A 24015-nucleotide genomic window follows, 5' to 3' on the forward strand; every position below is an offset into this window, starting at 1 on the left:
ATAGAAGTGTTAATCCGTTAGTTATAAACTAATAAAATGCAAAGGATTTGAAATAATTTAAAAAAAGACGCAAAATTTGAATCATTAATTTTTTTTAAGCATCGAAAGGTTAATTTAAACCAATCAATATTTTAATAATTATTTTTGAAATGCAAAGCCCAAAAAGCTGAGAAATCCTTTCTCTTATGTAGAAAATATTAAGATATTTCAGTATCTGACAAAATATTTCGAGACTAACTAATTCTACTGTACTTAAATAACAAATTATACGGATTTTTCTCTTAAGCCTCCTTTCACCTGCAAAGGTTCTGAAAAGTAAAGGAAAGTTCTGTTATTTCAAAATATGTATTTTCTTTTGAAGAAATGCGCCTACCCATCCAAGTAGAATTTCGCCTGATGAGAAATTGTGGATTGAATTCAATTCAGGGCTACCCCACAAAGAGTTTGCAGAAGGAACTGTCAACTGTTAAAATATTAAATGAATAACATGATAACCACCTATCCTGGTGGTTATCATGTTATTTAAAGAGTTCCTGTTGAGTCTAAGAGGGTGGGATATGGTAGCTGAAAACATGGGGGGGGGCGAACAAACAGTATGCCCCCCCATATGGATAATACTAATTATTTTTTTCAGGTAAGTTCTTTTGTCTCTTACAAGGGAAACTAGGGAAGTGTGACTCGCCAATTTTGAAATAAACTAGTGGGATGTATGCCTTATGAGGAATAATTTTAGAGGGTAACATTCGTTTCGGCCCATAGAAGGTCCTGTGAGAGATAAAAAATAAATCAATGTATAGAAAAATCGGTATTTTATTACTTCAATGCAGACTGTTAGTTACTGTAATTGTCTCATACTCCAATTAAGTTGCAATTAATAGGTTAATTAATTAATTTGCTAATTAAAAATTAATAAACAAGTAAATAAATTTTTAGTTGATTAATTATTAACTAATTTATTATTAATAAATTATTAATTAGTTGTTAATAAATTATTAATTAATTAATTGTTAATAAATTATTAATTAATTAATTGATTTGCATTTACATACTCCAATTAATTTGGAAAATTTTTAGAAGGAAAAATTAAAAAAATTTGATGTCAATTTTTTTTAAAAATTAACCTAACAGGTTTTTCTGCAAAACTACAGATATATAAAATTTTCGCAATCCATTTTGACAATAAATATGCATTATATAGTTCGTGAAAGTACCACAAAATTAATTGGAGTATGAGATAATTGCATTAACTAATAGTCTGCATTGAAGTAATAAAATACCGATTTTTCTATATATTGAATTATTTTTTTGTCTCTCACATGACCTTCTATGGGCCGAAACGAATGTTGTCCCCTAAAATTATTCCTCATAAGGCATACATCCCACTAGTTTATTTCAAAATTGGCGAGTCACACTTCCCTAGTTTCCCTTGTTAGAAGCAAATATATTTCAGAAGAAAAAAAAAATTATAGTCAGAAAAAAACTTTTCTGAAAATTTTTTTAAAATTTTTTATTTATATAGAAAAAAAGAACAGTAAATATTAAAAAAACATGGGTATGATATTTTTCATGATCAATGATTTCCTGCCTATGTTGACTTTTTCTTTCCCAACAAAACACCAATGAGGGATAAATTAATGTACATTAATCTACAAAAAATAAGCATATAAAAATAAATATTTAAAACAAAGTATTTATGCGCTTCTATGCATTTCGTTTTTTTTTTTACTTAGATTTCAGCAAAAAAGAATCTTTTTAAATATATTTTTTTTTGTTTAAAATTAGTTTCATTTAATTAAAAAATTATAATAAGAAAAAAAACAGTAAGTATTATAAAACATAAGTATGATCTTTTTCATGATCAATAATTTCCAGCCTATGCTGACTTTTCCTTCCCCAACAAATCACCAATGTGGGATAAATTAATGTACATTAATCTACAAAAAATAAGAATAAAAATATAAAAATAAATATTTAAAACAAAGTAGGTATTTTTGCGCATCTTTTCATTTCTTTTTTTTTTTTTTTTTTACTTAGATTTCAGCAAGAAAGAATATTTTTAAATATATCTATTTTTTTCTGTTTAAAATTAATTTCGTTTTGTTAAAAAATCATAATAAGAAAATCTGCTTTTTAAATACTAATTAAGAAATCAGCTTACAACTAGTATCTTAAAATAATAATTATGAGAAATGCTCTAAAAAATCGTGCTCTTTTCCGTATTCTGTACAAAATTTTAGTACGATTCTTGGTTTAAAAAAAAAAAAAAAATCGGCGTTTTGCTTTCTTAAACGCCAATACTAGCCACTTTCTCTCCCTTTGTTGCGTTTGTATCAAATTTCATTAAAATCGATTCATTAGTTCTAGAGATAATCGACCAAGTCTGCAAATTCTCTAAATTTATCATACCGCTGTTTCATACCAATGAGTGTTACGCACGATCATGCTCATGTATTTCAATTGTTGAATGGTTATTTGTTTTATATTATATCAGTGTACGTACGTATCAAATTTCATTAAAATCGATTCATTAGTTCTAGAGATAATCGACCAAGTCTGCAAATTCTCTAAATTTATCATACCGCTGTTTCATACCAATGAGTGTTACGCACGATCATGCTCATGTATTTCAATTGTTGAATGGTTATTTGTTTTATATTATATCAGTGTACGTACGTATCAAATTTCATTAAAATCGATTCATTAGTTCTAGAGATAATCGACCAAGTCTCCAAATTCTCTTAATTTATTATACCGCTGTTTCATACCAATGAGTGTTACGCACGATCATGCGTATGTATTTCAATTGTTGAATGGTTATTTGTTTTATATTATATCAGTGTACGTACGTATCAAATTTCATTAAAATCGATTCATTAGTTCTAGAGATAATCGACCAAGTCTCCAAATTCTCTAAATTTATTATACCGCTGTTTCATACCAATGAGTGTTACGCACGATCATGCGTATGTATTTCAATTGTTGAATGGTTATTTGTTTTATATTATATCAGTGTACGTACGTATCAAATTTCATTAAAATCGATTCATTAGTTCTAGAGATAATCGACCAAGTCTCCAAATTCTCTAAATTTATCATACCGCTGTTTCATACCAATGAGTGTTACGCACGATCATGCTCATGTATTTCAATTGTTGAATGGTTATTTGTTTTATATTATATCAGTGTACGTACGTATCAAATTTCATTAAAATCGATTCATTAGTTCTAGAGATAATCGACCAAGTCTGCAAATTCTCTAAATTTATCATACCGCTGTTTCATACCAATGAGTGTTACGCACGATCATGCTCATGTATTTCAATTGTTGAATGGTTATTTGTTTTATATTATATCAGTGTACGTACGTATCAAATTTCATTAAAATCGATTCATTAGTTCTAGAGATAATCGACCAAGTCTGCAAATTCTCTAAATTTATCATACCGCTGTTTCATACCAATGAGTGTTACGCACGATCATGCTCATGTATTTCAATTGTTGAATGGTTATTTGTTTTATATTATATCAGTGTACGTACGTATCAAATTTCATTAAAATCGATTCATTAGTTCTAGAGATAATCGACCAAGTCTCCAAATTCTCTTAATTTATTATACCGCTGTTTCATACCAATGAGTGTTACGCACGATCATGCGTATGTATTTCAATTGTTGAATGGTTATTTGTTTTATATTATATCAGTGTACGTACGTATCAAATTTCATTAAAATCGATTCATTAGTTCTAGAGATAATCGACCAAGTCTCCAAATTCTCTAAATTTATCATACCGCTGTTTCATACCAATGAGTGTTACGCACGATCATGCTCATGTATTTCAATTGTTGAATGGTTATTTGTTTTATATTATATCAGTGTACGTACGTATCAAATTTCATTAAAATCGATTCATTAGTTCTAGAGATAATCGACCAAGTCTCCAAATTCTCTTAATTTATTATACCGCTGTTTCATACCAATGAGTGTTACGCACGATCATGCGTATGTATTTCAATTGTTGAATGGTTATTTGTTTTATATTATATCAGTGTACGTACGTATCAAATTTCATTAAAATCGATTCATTAGTTCTAGAGATAATCGACCAAGTCTCCAAATTCTCTTAATTTATTATACCGCTGTTTCATACCAATGAGTGTTACGCACGATCATGCGTATGTATTTCAATTGTTGAATGGTTATTTGTTTTATATTATATCAGTGTACGTACGTATCAAATTTCATTAAAATCGATTCATTAGTTCTAGAGATAATCGACCAAGTCTCCAAATTCTCTTAATTTATTATACCGCTGTTTCATACCAATGAGTGTTACGTACGATCATGCGTATGTATTTCAATTGTTGAATGGTTATTTGTTTTATATTATATCAGTGTACGTACGTATCAAATTTCATTAAAGTTGATCCAGTACTTCTAGAGATAATCGATCAAGTCTGCAAATTCTCTTAATTTATTATACCAGTGTAGAATGTTAACTTATTAAGAATTTTAAAAAAATGCAAAAGCAGAATAATACAGATTACATTCGATGTTTTATACGCATAATATGAGTTTTTATTTGAACAGTGGATTTAATCCCTATTTATTGGAGAGAAAAAATATTTGAGTTATTCTTGTTTACAAGTTCATACAAGATAAGATATTCTTATCTTATTTCATAACTAGTACACCTCAAGCTTGTTATTTGCTGCTAAACAGAGAACATTATTAAACAGATAAGAAAATAATAAACTCATTAGACTTTATAACTGTTTTTTATGTCGAAATAAACAATCTATTCAAATAAGGCCTTCACTTAATTGTACAACATTACGCAACAATGAACAAATAAGTAATGACTCACATAAAGTTAAAATTTTCATTTGCTTTCAAGAGTTAAAGAAGAGGTTTTCAGTAAAGAGGCTTTAGTTAGAAGTTAGTTAACTTATCAAGTTTAACTTAAGAGAAAAAAAACAACTTATCTTAGTCTAAGAAAAGAAAACTGAGACATCGGTTTTTAATAAATTATAGATAACTCATAATTACTTTATTTTAGAGAGGTTTATTTGGAATAATAATTATCAATCTTCAACATGGCCATGATTTGGACACCACGGAATGTTCGAAAATTTTGCGATCTTGGCCTTCATCGGGATGTAAAGAAAAGTTCTATAAATATTTTAACTGCGGCCTGGGAATAACAGAATCTTCAAGATGCCACGAAGAAATCTTGAGGAAGACGAAGCATTTTACGGAACTAGACTTAAACAACAGTTGGATTAATCCTTCATTACGAACGATTAGATATTGGCGTGATCTGTGGAAGCTACTTCCCCCTGATTCTAAATTGGAACTTAAGAAGGCAAGTATGGGTGGTAATCATAATAAATCATGCGATTAGTTGGCATACATATCGTTCGAGAAAACAGAATAAAATTTTGTATAAAGTTACGTACTCTGATAATTACACTTGCTCTGGTTATTCAGTGCATACGGTTGCCGTTACAGTGATAAAATATTGAAATTTTCAAATGACAACACCTTTACCTAAAAAAACGTGATCCATACAATAAAAAAATAAAATAGAGTTAGCATAAAGGAAACAACGGTGCTTAGCAGTGATAAAGAAAAGAGTAAGTTATAAATATTTGACGCACAATATAGTTTTACCACTCTCTGTTTAACTGAAGACTGAAATACTTCTTTTATCACCTGTGTTCTTAAGTAAACAAATAAAATATCAAAAGGGATTATTTCAAAAACTTTCTTTTTAAAGCTGTTAACTGCAAAGTTAAGAAGAAAAATAACTGAATGCTCCCACATTTTCGACGAAATTAATTAAAATTAGCTTATACGTTTTTCCCATCTTTAAAATGTTTCTCTAAATTACTTTTTAATAAAATGACTAATATTTTATGTAACAGATATTTCAGATTTGTTTTAAAGTTACATGTATGAAACTTTGAAAAGTTTGTCACAAAGTATTAGCTACAATTCAACTTGTTATTCAAAACTTTTTTTTCTTCTTTCTATTCTTTGTTTTGTTCAAACTGTCCTTTTATAGTTCTTAAATGTTTAATACAAGATGTATATGCTGAAAATAATTTAATAATGATTGAAAATACTCAGCGCAATTTTCTTGTCACTCTGTTGCAAAACAAAATCTATTTTCGCATTGATCCGTTTCTTTGAAGTTTTAAGTATTTTCTTTCAATGATGAAATATTTGAAAAAAGAAGTCCTTTCTTCACTTCACGTCGTCTACCGCGTGTTGCCATCTACCTTCAAAGAAAAACACGTATTGAAAGAAAGTTCTTTTTCTCCTCTTTGCAGGGATTTTGTGAACAGATATGGAGCAAAGCAATTTTCTTTTATTCTTTAGAAAAAGAAGGGAGGAAGGACTCAATCTTTAGAATTTTTGGTAATAAAAAATGGGTGGGGTGAAATAATTCATCTGGGGTGGTTGGATTTATATAGTGTGAAAGGAGGATCATAGCAGACAAGCAGACGATGTTTTGATGGTATTATTGGCAAGGATAGTTACGATGTAAATTATAGTCTGCAATTTCGGTACAATATGGGAAAAAAAAAATATGTTTGGCGTTACTTAGTTGAATGTTTTAGAATACTTCTTTTTTCTTTTGTTTAAAAAATATTTTCTTTTGTTATATTTATTATTTTATGTGAACAGCAATTGTTTATTTTATAACTTGGAGCCTTATCTACAATAATTATTATAAGAGATAATATCGTAATGCTTATAGAGAAAAATATATTAGTCATTTTCAAAACGATGAATCTTATATTTGCGATGATAAATACTGACAACGATAGTTTTCGATTATATCACTTTAATTTTAGGCAACAGTTATTATTGGTAATATCACGATAGTTATGAACAATGACACAGTATCGTGAGAAGCCAGTCTAATTCCCACTGGAATTATATTGTTATATTTTTATAATTATTTATCATTTTTCAGAAATTTTATTAATAAAAATGTTTATTATATCGAAGCTGGGGAAAAAAAGCCTGACAAATTATTTTTGAAGCAGGTGGTTGTAAAATTATTTAAACCTGTTTGATTGCTAGTTGAAACTTGGAGGAGTTTCTAATAATATATACTGCCTTCTATTTCTAAATTTTTATGGAACACCCTATGTCGTTTAAAATTTAAGCTTTGTATTAAATTTAAGGTACTTAAACTGCACTTTTTTTTCCTTTTTTGTTTAACGAAAGATCTTTGAAAAATAGCCGAAAATTTTAAGATATGAAATTCAATTCATAAGTTTAGTGAATTTGGAATATTTTTCGTCAATGAAACTGTCAATCATTTGCTTTCGTAATGCATCTATTACGATTTCTACAAGGATAAATAAGCTCTGTAATATATTTCTGAGTTAATTATTACTATGCCGCCAACCTTGGCATACAAAGTCTCCTTGATAGCCAAGTCGCCAACAATGTTCTAAAATGAAAGACATAGTCTGATTTTTTGATTTTAGATGTAAGTCCTGAAAAAAAATTTTTTTTTCGATTTAATTAATGACTCAAAACTGTTATAATTAATACAGGAGTTGTGTAAGATTTTCATTTTATTGTTTATTAGTTTTTTACTGGTAATCTGAAATTGTCTATGCGTAAAAGATTTGCATGCATTCTCTCTCTCTTTTCTTATTTTTTTTTTTTTTACAAAATACTATTTTTATATAGGATGATCCATGAGCAACACTATTTTTAAAAAACCTTTAAAAAATAAATTTTTAAAAAAAATTACTGCTGTTTAGTATTTTATCTAGTAACAAAAAAAAAATGGAAATTCCGACGAATTACTTTTAAAAAAGGCGCGATAAAAACAGACTAAATCTGTTTGATTATTTTAGGTAAGTGAAAAGAATTAAAAGGGCAATTATTCGAAATGCCTTTCGAATAATTTTGATTTGTTTCACCTAATAATAAAAATAGATTTTTGATGTTTTTATTACCGCTTCCAAAATTGTCGAATTTCAATAACTTTATTTTTCCTAGCTTAAATTTCAATATTTCCTAGCTTAAATTTCAATATGTGACTTAGTTTGTCTATGTAAAGAACGCCCCTACCCATTCATCTGGAGTGGTGACGGAGACTATGGTTACGAGGTTTAACTTTTTTAAGTAGGGGTTAGATCATTATTTAAGACAGGTTTTGATTTGGGTTGGCGAGAGAGAGGGGATCAGGGGAGAAAGAAGCTCCCCCCTTTAAAATGCGATATTTCTTCTTTCCACAGCAGCACACGGCATTAGACTTAGTGGCGAGGGGAGTTTTTTCTATAGACAAACTATATATACTTTGCATACCTCATTTTTTAAGAAGGATTCTAAAAACATACTTTGCGGGCTGTGATTATATGAACCATGTGTATATTTTGCCTTTTTGTTTTTATTTATTATTATTTTTTGTAAAAAATATTTAGAGTAGTAAAGCGTCTCGCTTTACCTACGTCCATTTTTTTTGATCAAAACTGGTTTATATTTGTTTGTCGGTCGCAAATTTTATTGCTTTACTTAAATACAACATTATCATAAAACCACCGTGTCATTATTAAATAGGTCAAAACTGTTATAAATGGTTAACAATATCTGCACTCACTGCTAACCACTGCAATATTTGCATGCTAGATCAACACCTCCTAGAAAAGCGAAGACCTCCGCACAGGTGACCATAAAAGAGATATCTGATCCTTTAGTTTTCCGAACGAAGCGACATCTTTCGTATTTTCCCACTGCGCAGTTTATGTTCGTTACGTTGGACTACTACATTGATCCGTCTTCCCTCTTCTAGGAGGTGTTGGATAGATATGATTTGGTGTCGTTGTTAACATTGCATTGGAGCTGCAATAATGGGTTATTGGTGAGGTCATTTGAATTCATCTTACCATCTGAGATTTTTAGGTTAAGTTTTTGATTTCGTTTTCCTGATAGGCTTGTACTTCACAAACTTTTGATGATAGAGTATTATTGTACAGCACAGTGCTTGTCAAAAAAGATGTAAAATAAAAAGATCGAGTTTGAAAGAGATAACGCTTAATAATTTTTAGAACTTCTATGGAACTTGCCACAAAACTGTAGAGCAATAAAAATGTGATTTTTGAGTGAGTTACATATTTGTCAGTTATATTTTTTTAAATTTCAATTTATTACAGTTTTAACTGATAAAATATGTATAGTTTCTGATAAAATATTTATAGTTAAAAATATTTTAGATTAGGCTGAAAAATTCTTATAACGTGAATTGCTCAAAAACAATGATATTTATCAAAAATATGGCAAATCTATATTATTTAATGAACTTCTAAAAACTGCTGATTACAGAACTGTGTTAGTAAAATTTTCTTATAAAAAATTAAACTAAAACAGCGCACACTTTATATCTCAAATTCTGATTGGGTGCTGGCCTTCTATTTTGCATGTATCGTAAATAAATGTACATATCTGCCAACTGTACTGGATTTTCCAGAAGACTATTGGATTTTGTCAGTTTCTCCTGGTCTCTAAAATTGTGTAAGTTTCCTAAAAAAATCCCCATTGATAAAGAATTTTCGTGCAGATTATTGCTTGCTTGGATATTTAAATAAGTATTACTAGTACATAATGAAACGAACTTAATTTATAGCAATCAGTTCAAAAAATTTTTGTTCTAAAATGTTTAGCATATTTTTATTTACAACTCTCTTTTTAAATAAATTTTAAAAAATCTTTTAACTGTCTTTGATTAATTAAATGCTTATTAATACTCGAAATTATGCGTAAACATAATACTTAAGATTTAAAGTATGTTGATTGTCAATCATAACTGGAAAATATTGCAGTTTTTCTATTTTGATGACTATAAAAATCCCTAAAATTCCCTAAGCGTAAAATATTTAGTACATTGTGCAAGAATTATCATGAAATTTATATTATTTCGTAAAATCTACTGGATTTTTTTTCTATCCATGTTGGCAGCTATGCCTGTAGAATAAAAATCCGCCATCTGTTTATTTGTTACAATTAAATAGGGAAAATTATCAGCAATTATTAGAAAAAATTATTAGAATTTTCCCTTTAACATGATGGTACATATATGCACTGTACTACTATAATGTAGGTCAGAGGACAGAGGTGGCCATCAGAAGTTGGTCGAAATTCGATTTTTAACACGTTGAATGCCATGGGGGTCATTGGTGACTGGTACTGAGTTTGTTCGTAGTGCCACGGGGGGTCACCGGTGATCGGCGAAACCAAGATTATTAAAAACACATAATTCGAGTAAATTTTTAATGCTTTTAATTTTTTTATATTATTATCGTTGCTAAAATGGTTTAGAGAAATTAATGCAATATAGAACACGCAAAAATAGTTTTATTTACACCAGAGATGCCAACTTGCTCCGGACAGCGAATAAATATTTTAAATTTTATTAACTGTGATTCTAGGTTTAATAAATTCAATTAAGTAGATTTTTATCCTCCACTATTTCTAAACAATTCGTAGGCTTATATAATTCGCCACTTTTTTTCAGAAATGTCTTGCTAAACCTTTTCAAAAACTAGCAAAATCTGTCTAATATTTGTAAATTTAGTTTGTAGTTATTTACCGTTTGGCCAGACGGACAAGCCATGTAAAATTAGCTGGGCATTCACCGTTTTAATTGACAGGTTGCATTTGAAATAACAATTGAATTAATTTAAAATTTATGGAGTTTTTGTTTTGAAACGTAGCGTTTAAGTGAATCCTCCCAGGTTTGATGGGAAATAAGTAAATAAAGTAATGTTGCATTCTTTATTATTGAAAAAAAAATTTTTGTACTGGTTTAAAACTCTGGAATCAAAATTTTATTTACGGTAGTTAAATCTTTTCATTATTTTGAGCAATTGTAGTAACTGATGAAGAGAAAATTATCTTTTCCCTCAGTGGGTTAATTCTTATGCAACATTAAATTCTCGATTTCCTATTGTCCCTAAAATAAAGGGAGATAAAGAAAAAAGAAAGCGAAAAGAAGAGGACTAAAAGCATGATTCCACTTTTTAGCCTGCAATCAAGTCAGTCATTGTCAAACGATTTTATTCATTGTACTTATTTTACTGAAGAATAATGCATTAAAGCTTTAGAAAGTGGGAGGCGGGATTGTTTTTATAATTTTTTTTTTCTTTTCGGGATTAGTCGTGACTTTAAGGGTTGAGTACAGTTTCGCCCGTATGCCGATTTCATTGTTGATTTGTACAAATGCGAATTTCGTGATTTTTCTTCCAAGTTCCAACGTTTATGCATGGAACAATTAAAGAATCGTGAATGATAAGTTCAGCAAACGATAGTTTCAACTTCTTCCTGGACATATAAGCTCAATCGGTTTCCATAATTCATTATTGGTGCAATATTGTTCTAGAACTAAATGTGCATTTCGTGTGATGCATTTCTCTGTAACACCTCCAATCACTGTTGCCATAATTTTCCTACACTTATATTACTTTTATGTTGATGTGAATTTCGTGGCAACACTAAAGAGATAAAAAGCTTTAATAATCGTTTTCTTGCAAGGAAATAAAGCGGATAGAAAAAGCAGATTATTGTGTTTAATTTGAACAAATGTAACAATACAGCTTTGTTTATTGTCTCGTAAAATTTAACATAAATGCTTCGACGAATTTTATATTTACATTTATATCCGTTTAGGTCACGTGTAATTCACGTCTAATGTTTATCTCGGTTATAATTTTTGTCTCGTAAACATCAAGTGACTTATGCTGGGTTTTTTATGATTATCATTTAAACTCATAAATTTCCTTATTGTTATGTGATTAAGTACTTTCGAGATTATTCTAGAAACTATGATTACTGTCCTAAAAGAATATTTATTTTAGCTGCTTACTGTTATTATTGAAAAAAATTATGTGCACTCTTAAGTAGGGGAGAGTGGGGTCAATTGTAACATTTTTTACTTAACTATTTTTAACTAACAAAAAATCCAATATATTATTAGTATTAATTGACAGACGAGTAAAGTAGACTATCCTCTACTAGAAAAAAAAATAAATACCTAATTTTAAATGTTATTATATTAGTTATTAACAATTTTTGACAGTCGTGCAGTTGTTACAATTGTCCCCACTTACGGGGTCAATTGTAACAGTTCATAAATTCAACTAAAACATAGTTAATTATACATATTATCATAGTTGTGATATATTTTTTTATTGATCAAAATAGTAGTGATATTTTAGGAGTAAAAATAATAATGAGCAGAGACCTAAAGGGTTAAACTTTTAACTTTAAGGGGTTAAAAATTTTAATTTATGCTGTGAAAGGTGACAAATAAAATAATGCACATGCAACATAATATAAATGATATAGGAAACTATTGGTGGTTCTTAAAGAGCTAAGTAATGGTTTGTAAACATAAGATTATTTATTTTCAGCTGTTACAATCGTCCTTTTACTTATTGTTACAATTGTCCCCAAGACGCCATTTCAGCTTCATTTGTTAAAAACAATGCTAGTTAATTAGCAAAACTAATGTTTTTTTTTATTGAAATGTTAATTAAAGTGTCCACTTACGTATTCGGTTACTAATTTTTATTTGTTTAAACAAAATTACTTTGTTACAATATAATATTCTAATACCAAAAAAAGTACTTGCGTGGCGTGAAAATATCTTTTGTGACGTAACTCTTTCAAAAGTACATAAAAATGGTTGCCATCAGGAGTGTACATGTAGATTTATTAAATACACCTTGTGCGCCACCTAGGAACCAAATCTAAAACCCGACACTCGAAATTTTTGCTCTGTTACAATCGTACCCTGTTACAATTGACCCCACTCTCCCCTACTGTCCATTCTTCGATTATCTATGGGGCTGTTTAGCAAATGATGTCACGTTTGGGAAAAGAAGAAGGGGTTGCTGAAGTTATAAGTTATAATATGTGACAAGGGTGAGAAGCGACTACAAGAAATGTCACGTTGCACATTTTAGAGAAAATTATAAAAAAAAACTTTTAAAATTAGAAGATTAACTATTTTTATATTTTTTTTTTCATCTTACGTTAATTTTTTTTTAACACGTTTATATCAACTTGCTTTTGTGTATGTCTGTTCGGGTGGAATTCTGTAATCGATTTTAAACTAACTTCCCGACTAGCTACAGACTTCAAATTTAGCACATAGTTCGGAATTGGATGACAATGCATGAAAATGAAGAGTAAAAAGACATACAAAGTAAAATTAAATTAAAGAAAAATTAATATTTTCGCGATTGTCTTTTGTTGTCGATTCGATTATTTCAAATTAGTGTCACATGTCAGTTGAAAAATTTTGTGAACAGTGAGTGAAAAAATTGAGATTTTAGAAGTGAGTAAAAAAAAAATCAAAATAATAGTTTTAAAAACCACTTTTTTGTAGTGGAGAATAATAATTAAAAAACAAAAATTTGAAAAACAAAAAACGTGGTGAGCATGAAATACATAACAGTCCATATACACATTTTCTTACTCATACACATGCACTACCACATACACATCCACATTCAAATACAGATATACATGCACATATTCTCATGAGCACACATACTGTTACTGCTATGTTTTCATGCTCCCTACGTTTTTTGTTTTTCAAATTTTTGTTTTTTAACTATTATTCTCCACAACAAAAAAGTGGTTTTTAAAAATATTTTTATTGTGATTTTTTAATAAAAATATTCTATTGTCTGATGAATTTGTTTTGTATTCTCATTGATTTTAATTTTGGGTCAAAAAACATTGATGGTGATAAAGGTTTTAATTAAGTACTTATTTAAAAAGAAAAATAACCATTCATTATTTATCCATCATTATAAGCTTACACTTCTATTTTATGATTGTATAAACGATTTTAGAAAATTTAATGTAAATTAATGTGAAACCTAATATGAGATGGCGATTCTGTTAGCCTAAGATAAATTTCGTCTAATAGGAAGTCTAATAATCTATCCGAAAGTGATAAGCACAATTGTACACACACTTGTTACTTTTTGAAATTTGTTGTAATCGTCGTCTAACAGTAAAAAGTTTAGTTCCTTTAAAAGAAACTTATAGCTTATTTATGCTGTTCACAAATCAGAGAAAAGGGAAAAACAATGTAGACTTTTATTCGACTTTGTATGGGCTATTCAAATATTACGTAAGCACTAAGCCGGTGGTTGTGAATTGCTTATTTTTGCTAACAAGGAGGCAGGAGGGGTATGGGGAATGTTTACGTAAGACAATGAATCCCCCCGATTTTTACAATTTTCTTAAAATGGAAAAAAGAAATATATATATATATATATATATATATATATATATATATATATATATATATATATATATATATATATATATATATATATATAATAAATAAAAACAAAAAAACACGAAGAAAATTATTGATGCAATATTGGAAAGCACTCTTTTTTGCGAATACAATCGTGTGAGCTGATGAAAAGATTATATCTTTTATTTTCCGGATTTTTTAAAATTTTTGTCTCTTTTTTCCCGTTTTTATATATTTATATATTTTTATTATTATTTTTCTTTCCCCCCTTTTTTTTCATTGTTCTGTAATTTCCCCCTTGTTTTCTCTACATTTTGAACTTATACATACATAAAATTTTCGATGTGTTTTAGAGGTCAAACGTTTTGACCACAAAAGATAAAAAAAAAAGAAGTGACAAAGATGGAGTTGGGCCACTATTCAGTTACAACCTCCATAAAAAGAGCAGTTTTATGAATTAGGAAGCATAGAAAAATTTTATTTATTTATTATGTGTTAACTATCTTTCCCGTTTTATATTATTTTACATAGGAACTGAAACGATTCCATACTGTCTGTAATATAACCCATACTGTACAACATAATATTTTCGCCGTCATTAAAAAATTCACTTCTGTGTCAAAATTTAAAACGACGAAATCGTTTTCCATTAACTTAAATTTAGAAATTCATTTTATATTTTTCGCACATCACGAATTTATCTTTCGCTGACACAAAAAGTCGCGGTTTAAGAGACAGCACGATATGAAATCGATTTTTCCCAACGATAAAATCCATTATTATGATGGAAAAGGAAAAGCGGTTGAAAATTTTGATTGCATTTTTCTCTGCCGTCGCCTGAAATGCGGGTCTAAGCTAATTTCATTTATGAATATTTCATTTCCTGTTTTTTCGCAATAAAACTTTTTTGAATATCGTTTGGCCGAATAGAATATTATCTTTTGGTTTTATGTTGTGGATAAAGCAAACGATTTTGAAAGGAATAACGACAAAACTTAGCACGTGATTTATTTAGGTCGCAATTCAGCGAAGAGGTCGATAACATTTTTTTAAATTTTTTTTTTTAATCAAAAGCATATAAACGTATAAAATGCCGCAGAAGCTTTTAAATATAAATTCTTTATATATATATATATATATATATATATATATATATATATATATATATATATATATATATATATATATATATATATATATATATATATATATATATATATATATATATATATATATATATATATATATATTGGAAATTTTGTTTATGGTGATGATTCAACTCTATTACATATTATAGATGATGTACAGTTTAAAAAAATTACTGATAAATAATTCTTTTTTGAGAACTTCGTATAAGTAATCATTCCTACTGCACTTTTAAATAAAATATGAATAAAATTATATGGTAGGATTATGTAAGCCTTCAAAATGTACGTACAAAAAAAGATTTCGCATTTATATGTTTTCATAAATTAGCATGTCACTACTAATCACTGTTAAATATTTGAATACTATAACTTGCTGACATTAATTATTTTAATTCACCAATCACTGATTTAAATTGTAATTTATTGTAACTGATTACTGTTTAAATTTAATATTTAACTTTTTGGTAAATACTTTAATTTATTGTAACTAATAACTGTTATGCAAGCAACGTAAGTTTTGTGTAGTTAATTGATTTTATTAAAATGCTGTAATTTATTGTAATTGATGCTGTTATACAAATATTATAAAGCATTGAGACTATTGACTATTATGTAAATACCGTAGTTTATTGTAACTAAATACTTTTATTATAGAAATTTAAATGTTTACTTATTTATTTTACAATGGAAATTTTAATTTTTATAATGTAAACACCGTAAATTGTTATTGTCACTAATTGCTGTTACTGTACTGTAATGATGTAATTTATTGGTACTCTGCTGGCACAGTTATGTAAAATACTGTAATGTATAAACACTACTGACTATTATGTAAATGATTTAATTTATTGTAACTATTTACTTTTATGTAAATACTGTAATTTAGAATGTTTTGTATTGTTTTGCTTTATTTTCTTTTTAATAATAAGCATATAGCAGATCGAATAAGATCTGAGATTTATGTTATTACTGCTTTTTCTCCAAGTACGTAATCGTATTATTTTCAAAAAATAATTCAAAACGTTTTATTTGAATGAGTAATTTTTTTTCAAAACAAAACATTTTTTAAAAATAAAATAAAAAGTCCTTCCTGAAATAATGACACGCGGGAGGGACGGGGGGGGGGGTAATTGTACAAACATACTAAAAATATACAAATATAAAACATACTCATCACAGTGTTATTATACCATTTTTTATTCAATTTGGATTCCGTTATGTATTTGTTAAGAAATATGCTAACTATTGTTTACATCGTATTATTTTGACGACTAACTGATTCGCCTTTTAAATGTATTTATTTGCACTAGAACTAAATTTTGGTTCTTTCTCTATTTTTACTTCGCAACGCATTACTTCAGCGACAAACAGATTCGCCTTTCAAATGTATCTATTTGCACTAGAACTAAATTTTGTTTCTTTCTCTATTTTTACTTCATATCGCATTACTTCAGCGACAAACTGATTCCCCTTTCAAAAATGTATTTATTTGCACTAGAACTAATTTTTGGTTCTTTCTCTATTTTTACTTCGCATCGCATTACTTCAGCGACAAACTGATTCCCCTTTCAAAAATGTATTTATTTGCACTAGAACTAATTTTTGGTTCTTTCTCTATTTTTACTTCGCATCGCATTACTTCAGCGACAAACTGATTCCCCTTTCAAAAATGTATTTATTTGCACTAGAACTAAATTTTGGTTCTTTCTCTATTTTTACTTCACATCGCATTATTTCAGCAACAAACTGATTCGCCTTTCAAAAATGTATTTATTTGCACTAGAACTAATTTTTGGTTCTTTCTCTATTTTTACTTCGCATCGCATTACTTCAGCGACAAACTGATTCCCCTTTCAAAAATGTATTTATTTGCACTAGAACTAATTTTTGGTTCTTTCTCTATTTTTACTTCGCATCGCATTATTTCAGCAACAAACTGATTCCCCTTTCAAAAATGTATTTATTTGCACTAGAACTAATTTTTGGTTCTTTCTCTATTTTTACTTCGCAACGCATTACTTCAGCGACAAACAGATTCGCCTTTCAAATGTATCTATTTGCACTAGAACTAAATTTTGTTTCTTTCTCTATTTTTACTTCATATCGCATTACTTCAGCGACAAACTGATTCGCCTTTCAAAAATGTATTTATTTGCACTAGAACTAAATTTTGGTTCTTTCTCTATTTTTACTTCGCATCGCATTATTTCAGCAACAAACTGATTCCCCTTTCAAAAATGTATTTATTTGCACTAGAACTAATTTTTGGTTCTTTCTCTATTTTTACTTCGCATCGCATTACTTCAGCGACAAACTGATTCCCCTTTCAAAAATGTATTTATTTGCACTAGAACTAATTTTTGGTTCTTTCTCTATTTTTACTTCGCATCGCATTACTTCAGCGACAAACTGATTCGCCTTTCAAAAATGTATTTATTTGCACTAGAACTAATTTTTGGTTCTTTCTCTATTTTTACTTCGCATCGCATTACTTCAGCGACAAACTGATTCCCCTTTCAAAAATGTATTTATTTGCACTAGAACTAAATTTTGGTTCTTTCTCTATTTTTACTTCGCATCGCATTATTTCAGCAACAAACTGATTCGCCTTACAAACATACGTATGTATTAGTATTTTTATTCTTTAATAAGACTCATATCATTACAAATAGAGAACAGTTTTTATTTCTCTTGTTGGCATTACGTAGCTCTTGTCTCAGTTGTTTCATTTTTAAAAATTTCGATGTAGATTCGATCTCTTTCTTTCGATCCCTATTTATTTATTTTGTTATTTTTATGAAATCATTTTAGCACAATCTAACAAAGATCTCCAGAGAGGAATATAAATTTTTCTTTTTCACAACATAGTTTATATTCAAAGCTGATAAAAAAAACGAGAAAAAAAAATTTCCGAAAATAGCATTTACAATTCCAATGACTTTCGACCAATTGAAGGTTTAAAAAATAAATAAATAAATAAATAAAAACTCGAGGTCAGGAAACAAATAAAAAGTTTAATATCTTAAATTACATCTATGCAGTTACATTTCAATGAGCAATAGAGCATTTCGGCTCGTATTGTAATTTTTACTGTTATTAGTTCTTGAACCAATTATCGAAGGTTATCTTTTTTTTTTCATTCCCTAGTTCTCCCTGTACATTTTTCTTTCTCACTGTAGTTTTTAAGTTAAAATTATTCGTTAGTATTTCAACAGTTTTTGCCTGAGCCGGGATTACCTGGTTGGCAAAGCATTGGGCCCATGTCCAAGAGGTCGTGAGTTTGATCACTGCCGGCCCAAGACTACCCGTGTAGTAAATGGTAGCTGGTGTGAGTTAAATCTGCTAGGTCACAAAGTACTCCGAATTCCCATAACAAATCAAAACCTCTGGGGGTACTGAATTAGAGATTGATCGTTCTCTGGTTCAGGTCAAAATTAAGATGATGAATGAATGAATGCATGAATGTGGCTGCCCTATAAACGGGTGTGACGTTTGGGTGCGGCAGAAGGCGAATCCTTGACCATAGATGGTGCCACTGAGAAACAAGAACATTCGCACCCCCCTCTGCCTTAATGGCCAGCGACAACAACATCATCAGTTTTGCATACATTTCATTTGTTTTCATTAGTTTTGTATTTTATATAGTATAGCAAAACAAATAGTAACGCAAAGAGAAAAAATTTGCGATGAAAGCACTTAAATTTGCAACAAGCTTTGAATAACTCGAAATTGGGAGAAAAAAAAGCACTGTATTAAGTTTAAAAACAAATAAGGACTTTTTTTTCACCACGGCTAATCTCAACTATGTACTGTAAGTGCATTTCTACGATTTTTCCCAGACTATTTTTTTTTCTTTTGTTCCATTGTATTATTCTACACACCATCGCAATTTCAAGTTTCTAAGTCTTACAGTTTTTTTACGCAGATAAACAAAAATATAATGTAAAGTTGAACACCCAAAACACCGGTGGCGGTTACGATTTTTTTTTTTATTAAAGAGAGATTCTCTCTGAAAGAGTTTAATTTTATTAAAGAAAGAAAAAAATCTCTGATAAAGTTACACTGATTAAAATTGTGATTGCTATTAAAATTTTTGATTAAAAATTCGTCAAAAGTGAAAAAGCAGTTGCGTCAAATATTTTTGTGTAAACATCTCGTCAAAAATCCCGTGATTTTTTTTTCTGACGAAATGATTGCCAAAAAACAACGTACTCTAGTGAAATACCAGCTGAATCGTCAACAATGAGAGTTTTATTTCTGAGAGTTAAATAAAAAAAAAAACATTGTACTTATAACTTAAAAACATTGTACTCTTAGCCATTCATGCTGCAGTTTCTTTTTGTTCATTTATTTATTTTTTCACAGCAAAGTAAATTTCTTTATTTTTGCAGAACCCAAATGTCTCTGAGGAAGCATCAAGTTCTAAAAGAATGAAATTATCCGATTCTGCAACATCACTCGAAACAACACCACAGATTCCAGAAGTTTCTCCAGACAGCTCTGTTACATCTGAATCAGATTTTGACTCAAACACTGTTATAAAAGAGGAAATTTTCGATTCTGATGAAGATGCAGAAGTCGCAGAATCAGTTTCTAATGAACCAAATAATTCACTTTTGAACTCTAAAATCATTCTAAAGGAAGAGAGTTTTGAAGTCGAAGAACCTTCGGAAAGTTTAGAAGCTGAAAGTTTTAGAAATTCTATATCGGATTTCGAAATTTCGATAACTCCACCCATAACAGAAGCTTCTTCTGTTATTGCAAATCATAAGTCAGCCGATGTAACTGAGAAACAAGATTCGCTCGTTGAAACTACTGTTAAAGTCTCTTTATTTTCCCGAATTCTTAACACAGATTCTTCAGCAACAATTGTAGTGAAAGAAGAGCCTGATTCTTTCATGGAATCTACTTCTTCAGAAGATTCTCTTCTAGTGGCTAAAGGAAGAACTTACGAATCAGTAACAGTGAAAGAAAAACCCTCTTTGCCTAAACCTATGACGGAAACTTCTTTATTTAGTTCTATGCTTGTTGAAAAGAGTTTGTCTGACTTTGCAAATATTGTGGCTTCTGTAACTAGTTCTTCAAGTGCAAATGGAACTACGTTGCCAAGCTCCTCAATTATGCTAGGGAACCCTTTAACAGAGTCTTCAAATATGATACCCACTTCCTTACCAGGGTGTTTAAAAGATTCTCTCCACGAGAATGAAGCAAGACATGTCATATTTTCCAAATCAGTAACAGTTAAGGAAGAACCCTCTTCGCCTGAACCTGAATCTATTTCTTTAGAAGATTCTCTTCTAGTGGCTAAAGGAAAAAGTGACGAATTTTCGAAATCAGTAACAGTGAAAGAAGAACCCTCTTCTCCCGAACCTATATCAGACACTTCTTTATTAAGTTCTATGCCTGTTGAAAATACTTTGTCTAAATTTGAAAATACTCATGTGGCTACCATAACTTCTACAAATGCAAATGTAACTGCGTTACCAAGTTCTTCAATTATGCTAGGGAATCCTTTAGCAGGGTCTTCAAATATGATAGCCACTTCCTTACCAGGATCTTTAGAAGATTCTCTTCTACTGGCTAAAAGAAGAAATGACGAATTTTTGAAATCAGTAACAGTGAAAGAAGAACCCTCTTCTCCTGAACCTATGTCAGACACTTCTTTATTTAGTTCTATGCCTGTTGAAAATACTTTGTCTAAATTTGAAAATGCGCATGTGACTTCCGTAACTTCTACAAATGCAAATGGAACTGCTTTACCAAGTGCAAATACGCCTATGGCTCCCATAACAAGTTCTTCAAATATGCTAGGGAATTCTTTAGCAGAGTCTTCAAATATGATAGGCACTTCCTTATCAGGATCGGCTCCTATAGAAGGATCTCCTTTACCAGGTTCTGCAACTGTATTTTCAGTACCTGACAAATCAACTGTGATAAAAACTTCCACACCGGGTACTGTAAATTTTAGAGGAGCTCCAGTGCATGAGAATTATTTATACGGTTATACTATCGTTAGTAATTCTTTACCACCAGAAGCAATTTCACAGGGTAATGATACTATGATGGGTTATTCCTTACCGGGGTCTGCGAACTTAATAACGACTTCCTTATCAGGATACCCAAATACTGTCGGGAATTCCTTATCTAATTTAATTGCAATGGTGAATAATTTTTCACCTGATTCTAGTCCAACGATGAGATCTCCCTTACCAACTTCTGCAATTATGAAAGCATCTCCATTTCCTGGCTCATTACCCGGTTCTGCAACTTCGGTCGAAAATTCTCTACCAAGTTCAGCAAATGTGATTGGGAATTATTTACCAAGTGCTAACAATGTGTTACCCCCACAAATTAGTTACCCTTTTGGGTATCCTTGCCCCACTATCATAGGTGCTTCGTTACCAGGCTCTTCAAATACTGTTCAGACTTCGTTACCAACCTCCTCAAATGTGATTCAGACTTCTTTATCAGGTTCATCAAATATGATTCGAACTTCTGCTCCAGGTTCATTAAATATAATTCAAACCTCTTTACCAGGTTCTTCAAATGTTATTCCGACTTCTTTATCAGATTCTTCAAATATGATTCGAACTTCTGTTCCAAGTTCATTAAATATAATTCAAACCTCTTTACCAGGTTCTTCAAATGTGGTTCAGACTTCTTTACCAGGTTCTTCAAATATGATTCGAACTTCTGCTCCAGGTTCTAAAGCTACTACAAACAATCCGTCCCCTGATCCTGCAAATATTGTGCGGACATTACTTAATTCTGCAAATATTTTGAGATCTTCCTTATCACCTTCAACGAAAAAGGTTAACACTTCTCCATCAAGTCCAGCAACTGTGATATCAAATTCTGCTGGTAATATTACCTCACTTAATTCATCATCTTCTTCCTGTTCTACGACTACAACAGCAACTTCAGTAATAGAGCCTAAATCGTCATTGCAAGGCTCTGAGATAGTATTCAAAGAAGAATCAATCGAAATTTCAGAAACTCCAGTTGAGTTGGATTTATTTACACTTGAAAGGATCAATAAACAACGAGAGCTTATTAAAGCAGACTTTGAGAAACAAATCAAACTTAAAACAATAAATTACTTTATGAAATTCTGATTAAATCATAAAACAAACTGAGTTTACTTTTTAATCAAACTCGTTTACCGTAAAAAAAAGGAATATTTCTTCATCAGTAGTGATTAATGCGCATAAAAATGTAAAATTTAACACTACAATATTTTTTAAAATTGTATGCAAATCTTTTAATCAAAACGTAATGTTGAAACTATGTAAAATAGTCTTAAAAGATAAATTTAATCAAAAAGAAATAAGAAAAACTCAACTGACTGTCCTCTAATAAATTATAACTGTAATTATTTCTGTTGATGCTTTTACAAATTTTGAAAATTACTAAATTTTAAAGAAATGTTTATATTAAGAGCGTATTCATAATTCATGAATGTTGGAACTTTTTTTTTATTTCTTACAACAAAAATAAAAAAAAGTCATTGTTTTAAACCATTTATATGTCGTGTTAGACTATGTCATAGTTGCCAACTCTCACTATTTTAATTTTATGTATTATGTTCAAACTGTTTTGTTCCTTAAAATAAATTTTTTTTTTAAAAAAAGTCATTGTTTTGAACCATTATGTCATGTTTGACCATTTGTCATAGTTGTCATCTCATTATTTTTTTTATACCTTTCAATCAATGAAAAAAGTCATTATTCTTGGGTCATTTTATTTCAATTGCATAATTGTTATCTCTAGTTATTTTTTATTTGTGTGTAATGTTCGAACTTTTTTATTATTTCATTTAAATGAAAAAAGTTATTATTGTTACATCATTTTTATCCATTTGTCATAGTTTCCATCTCTCATTTTTTTTTTTTGTGTATAATGTTCGAACTTTTTTGTTCCGTTCATTTAAATGAAAAAAATCATAATTGTTACATCATTTTTATCAATTTGTCATAGTTCCCATCACTCTTTTTTTTTTTTTTTGTGCGTGTGTGTAATGTTCGAACTTTTTTATTCCTTTATATCAAATGAAAAAAGTCATTCTTACGTCATTTTTATGCACTTGTCTTAGTTGCCAAATTTCATTGCTGGATTTTTATTTTATGTGTAATACTGGAGCTTTTTTGTTCCTGTAAATCAAGTGAAGAAAGTCATAATATTCTGTTTGTTGTTCTTAAATATTTTGTTTGATCATTTGTCGTAGTTGCCAACTTTCCCTGTTTTCACTAATTTTTGTGGTATCTTTCAAGCTCTTGAAAATTTTCTTATTTTTACTAAAAATTTTTCTCAACTCCTTAAGAAGAAAAAGGAAATTTTTAATTCACAAAAGAAAAAAAAATCAGGCAAATATTTTATATAATACTATTTAGTTTTTCTAGTATATTTTAACAATTCGCAACTTTAATTTACTCAAGGTATTCTTTAATTGCCGCACTTTATGTATAAGTTTGAAAACTTTATCTAAAGTGAAGTAAAAAAGAAAAAAAAAACAATAAGAATCACAATATTTAAAGAATAACATATATATTATAAAAACTTGACT

The 24015-nt window shown here is 29.4% G+C and overlaps 1 protein-coding gene across 5 annotated transcripts in view; it reads left to right on the top strand.

Annotated features, from left to right (window-relative positions):
• LOC107450596 (uncharacterized) overlaps window positions 1–23651 on the top strand; it is a 44785-nt gene extending 21134 nt beyond the window's left edge. For 3 of the 5 annotated variants that reach the window (XM_071185689.2, XM_071185692.2, XM_071185691.2), the window contains exon 3: window positions 19844–23651. In XM_071185689.2, coding sequence (XP_071041790.2) covers window positions 19844–22567 — 2724 coding nt within the window. In that variant the 3' untranslated portion in view covers window positions 22568–23651. Of the gene's footprint in view, window positions 1–5058; window positions 5365–19843 lie in introns of all 5 variants that reach the window. The other 2 variants (XM_087164339.1, XM_071185688.2) reach the window with 1 other exon arrangement.
• The last annotated feature ends 364 nt before the right edge of the window (window positions 23652–24015 follow it).

This window comes from Parasteatoda tepidariorum, chromosome 5, assembly GCF_982258835.1.
Source record: "Parasteatoda tepidariorum strain Cologne lab strain chromosome 5, Ptep-v5.0, whole genome shotgun sequence".
Classification (NCBI taxonomy): domain Eukaryota; kingdom Metazoa; phylum Arthropoda; class Arachnida; order Araneae; family Theridiidae; genus Parasteatoda; species Parasteatoda tepidariorum.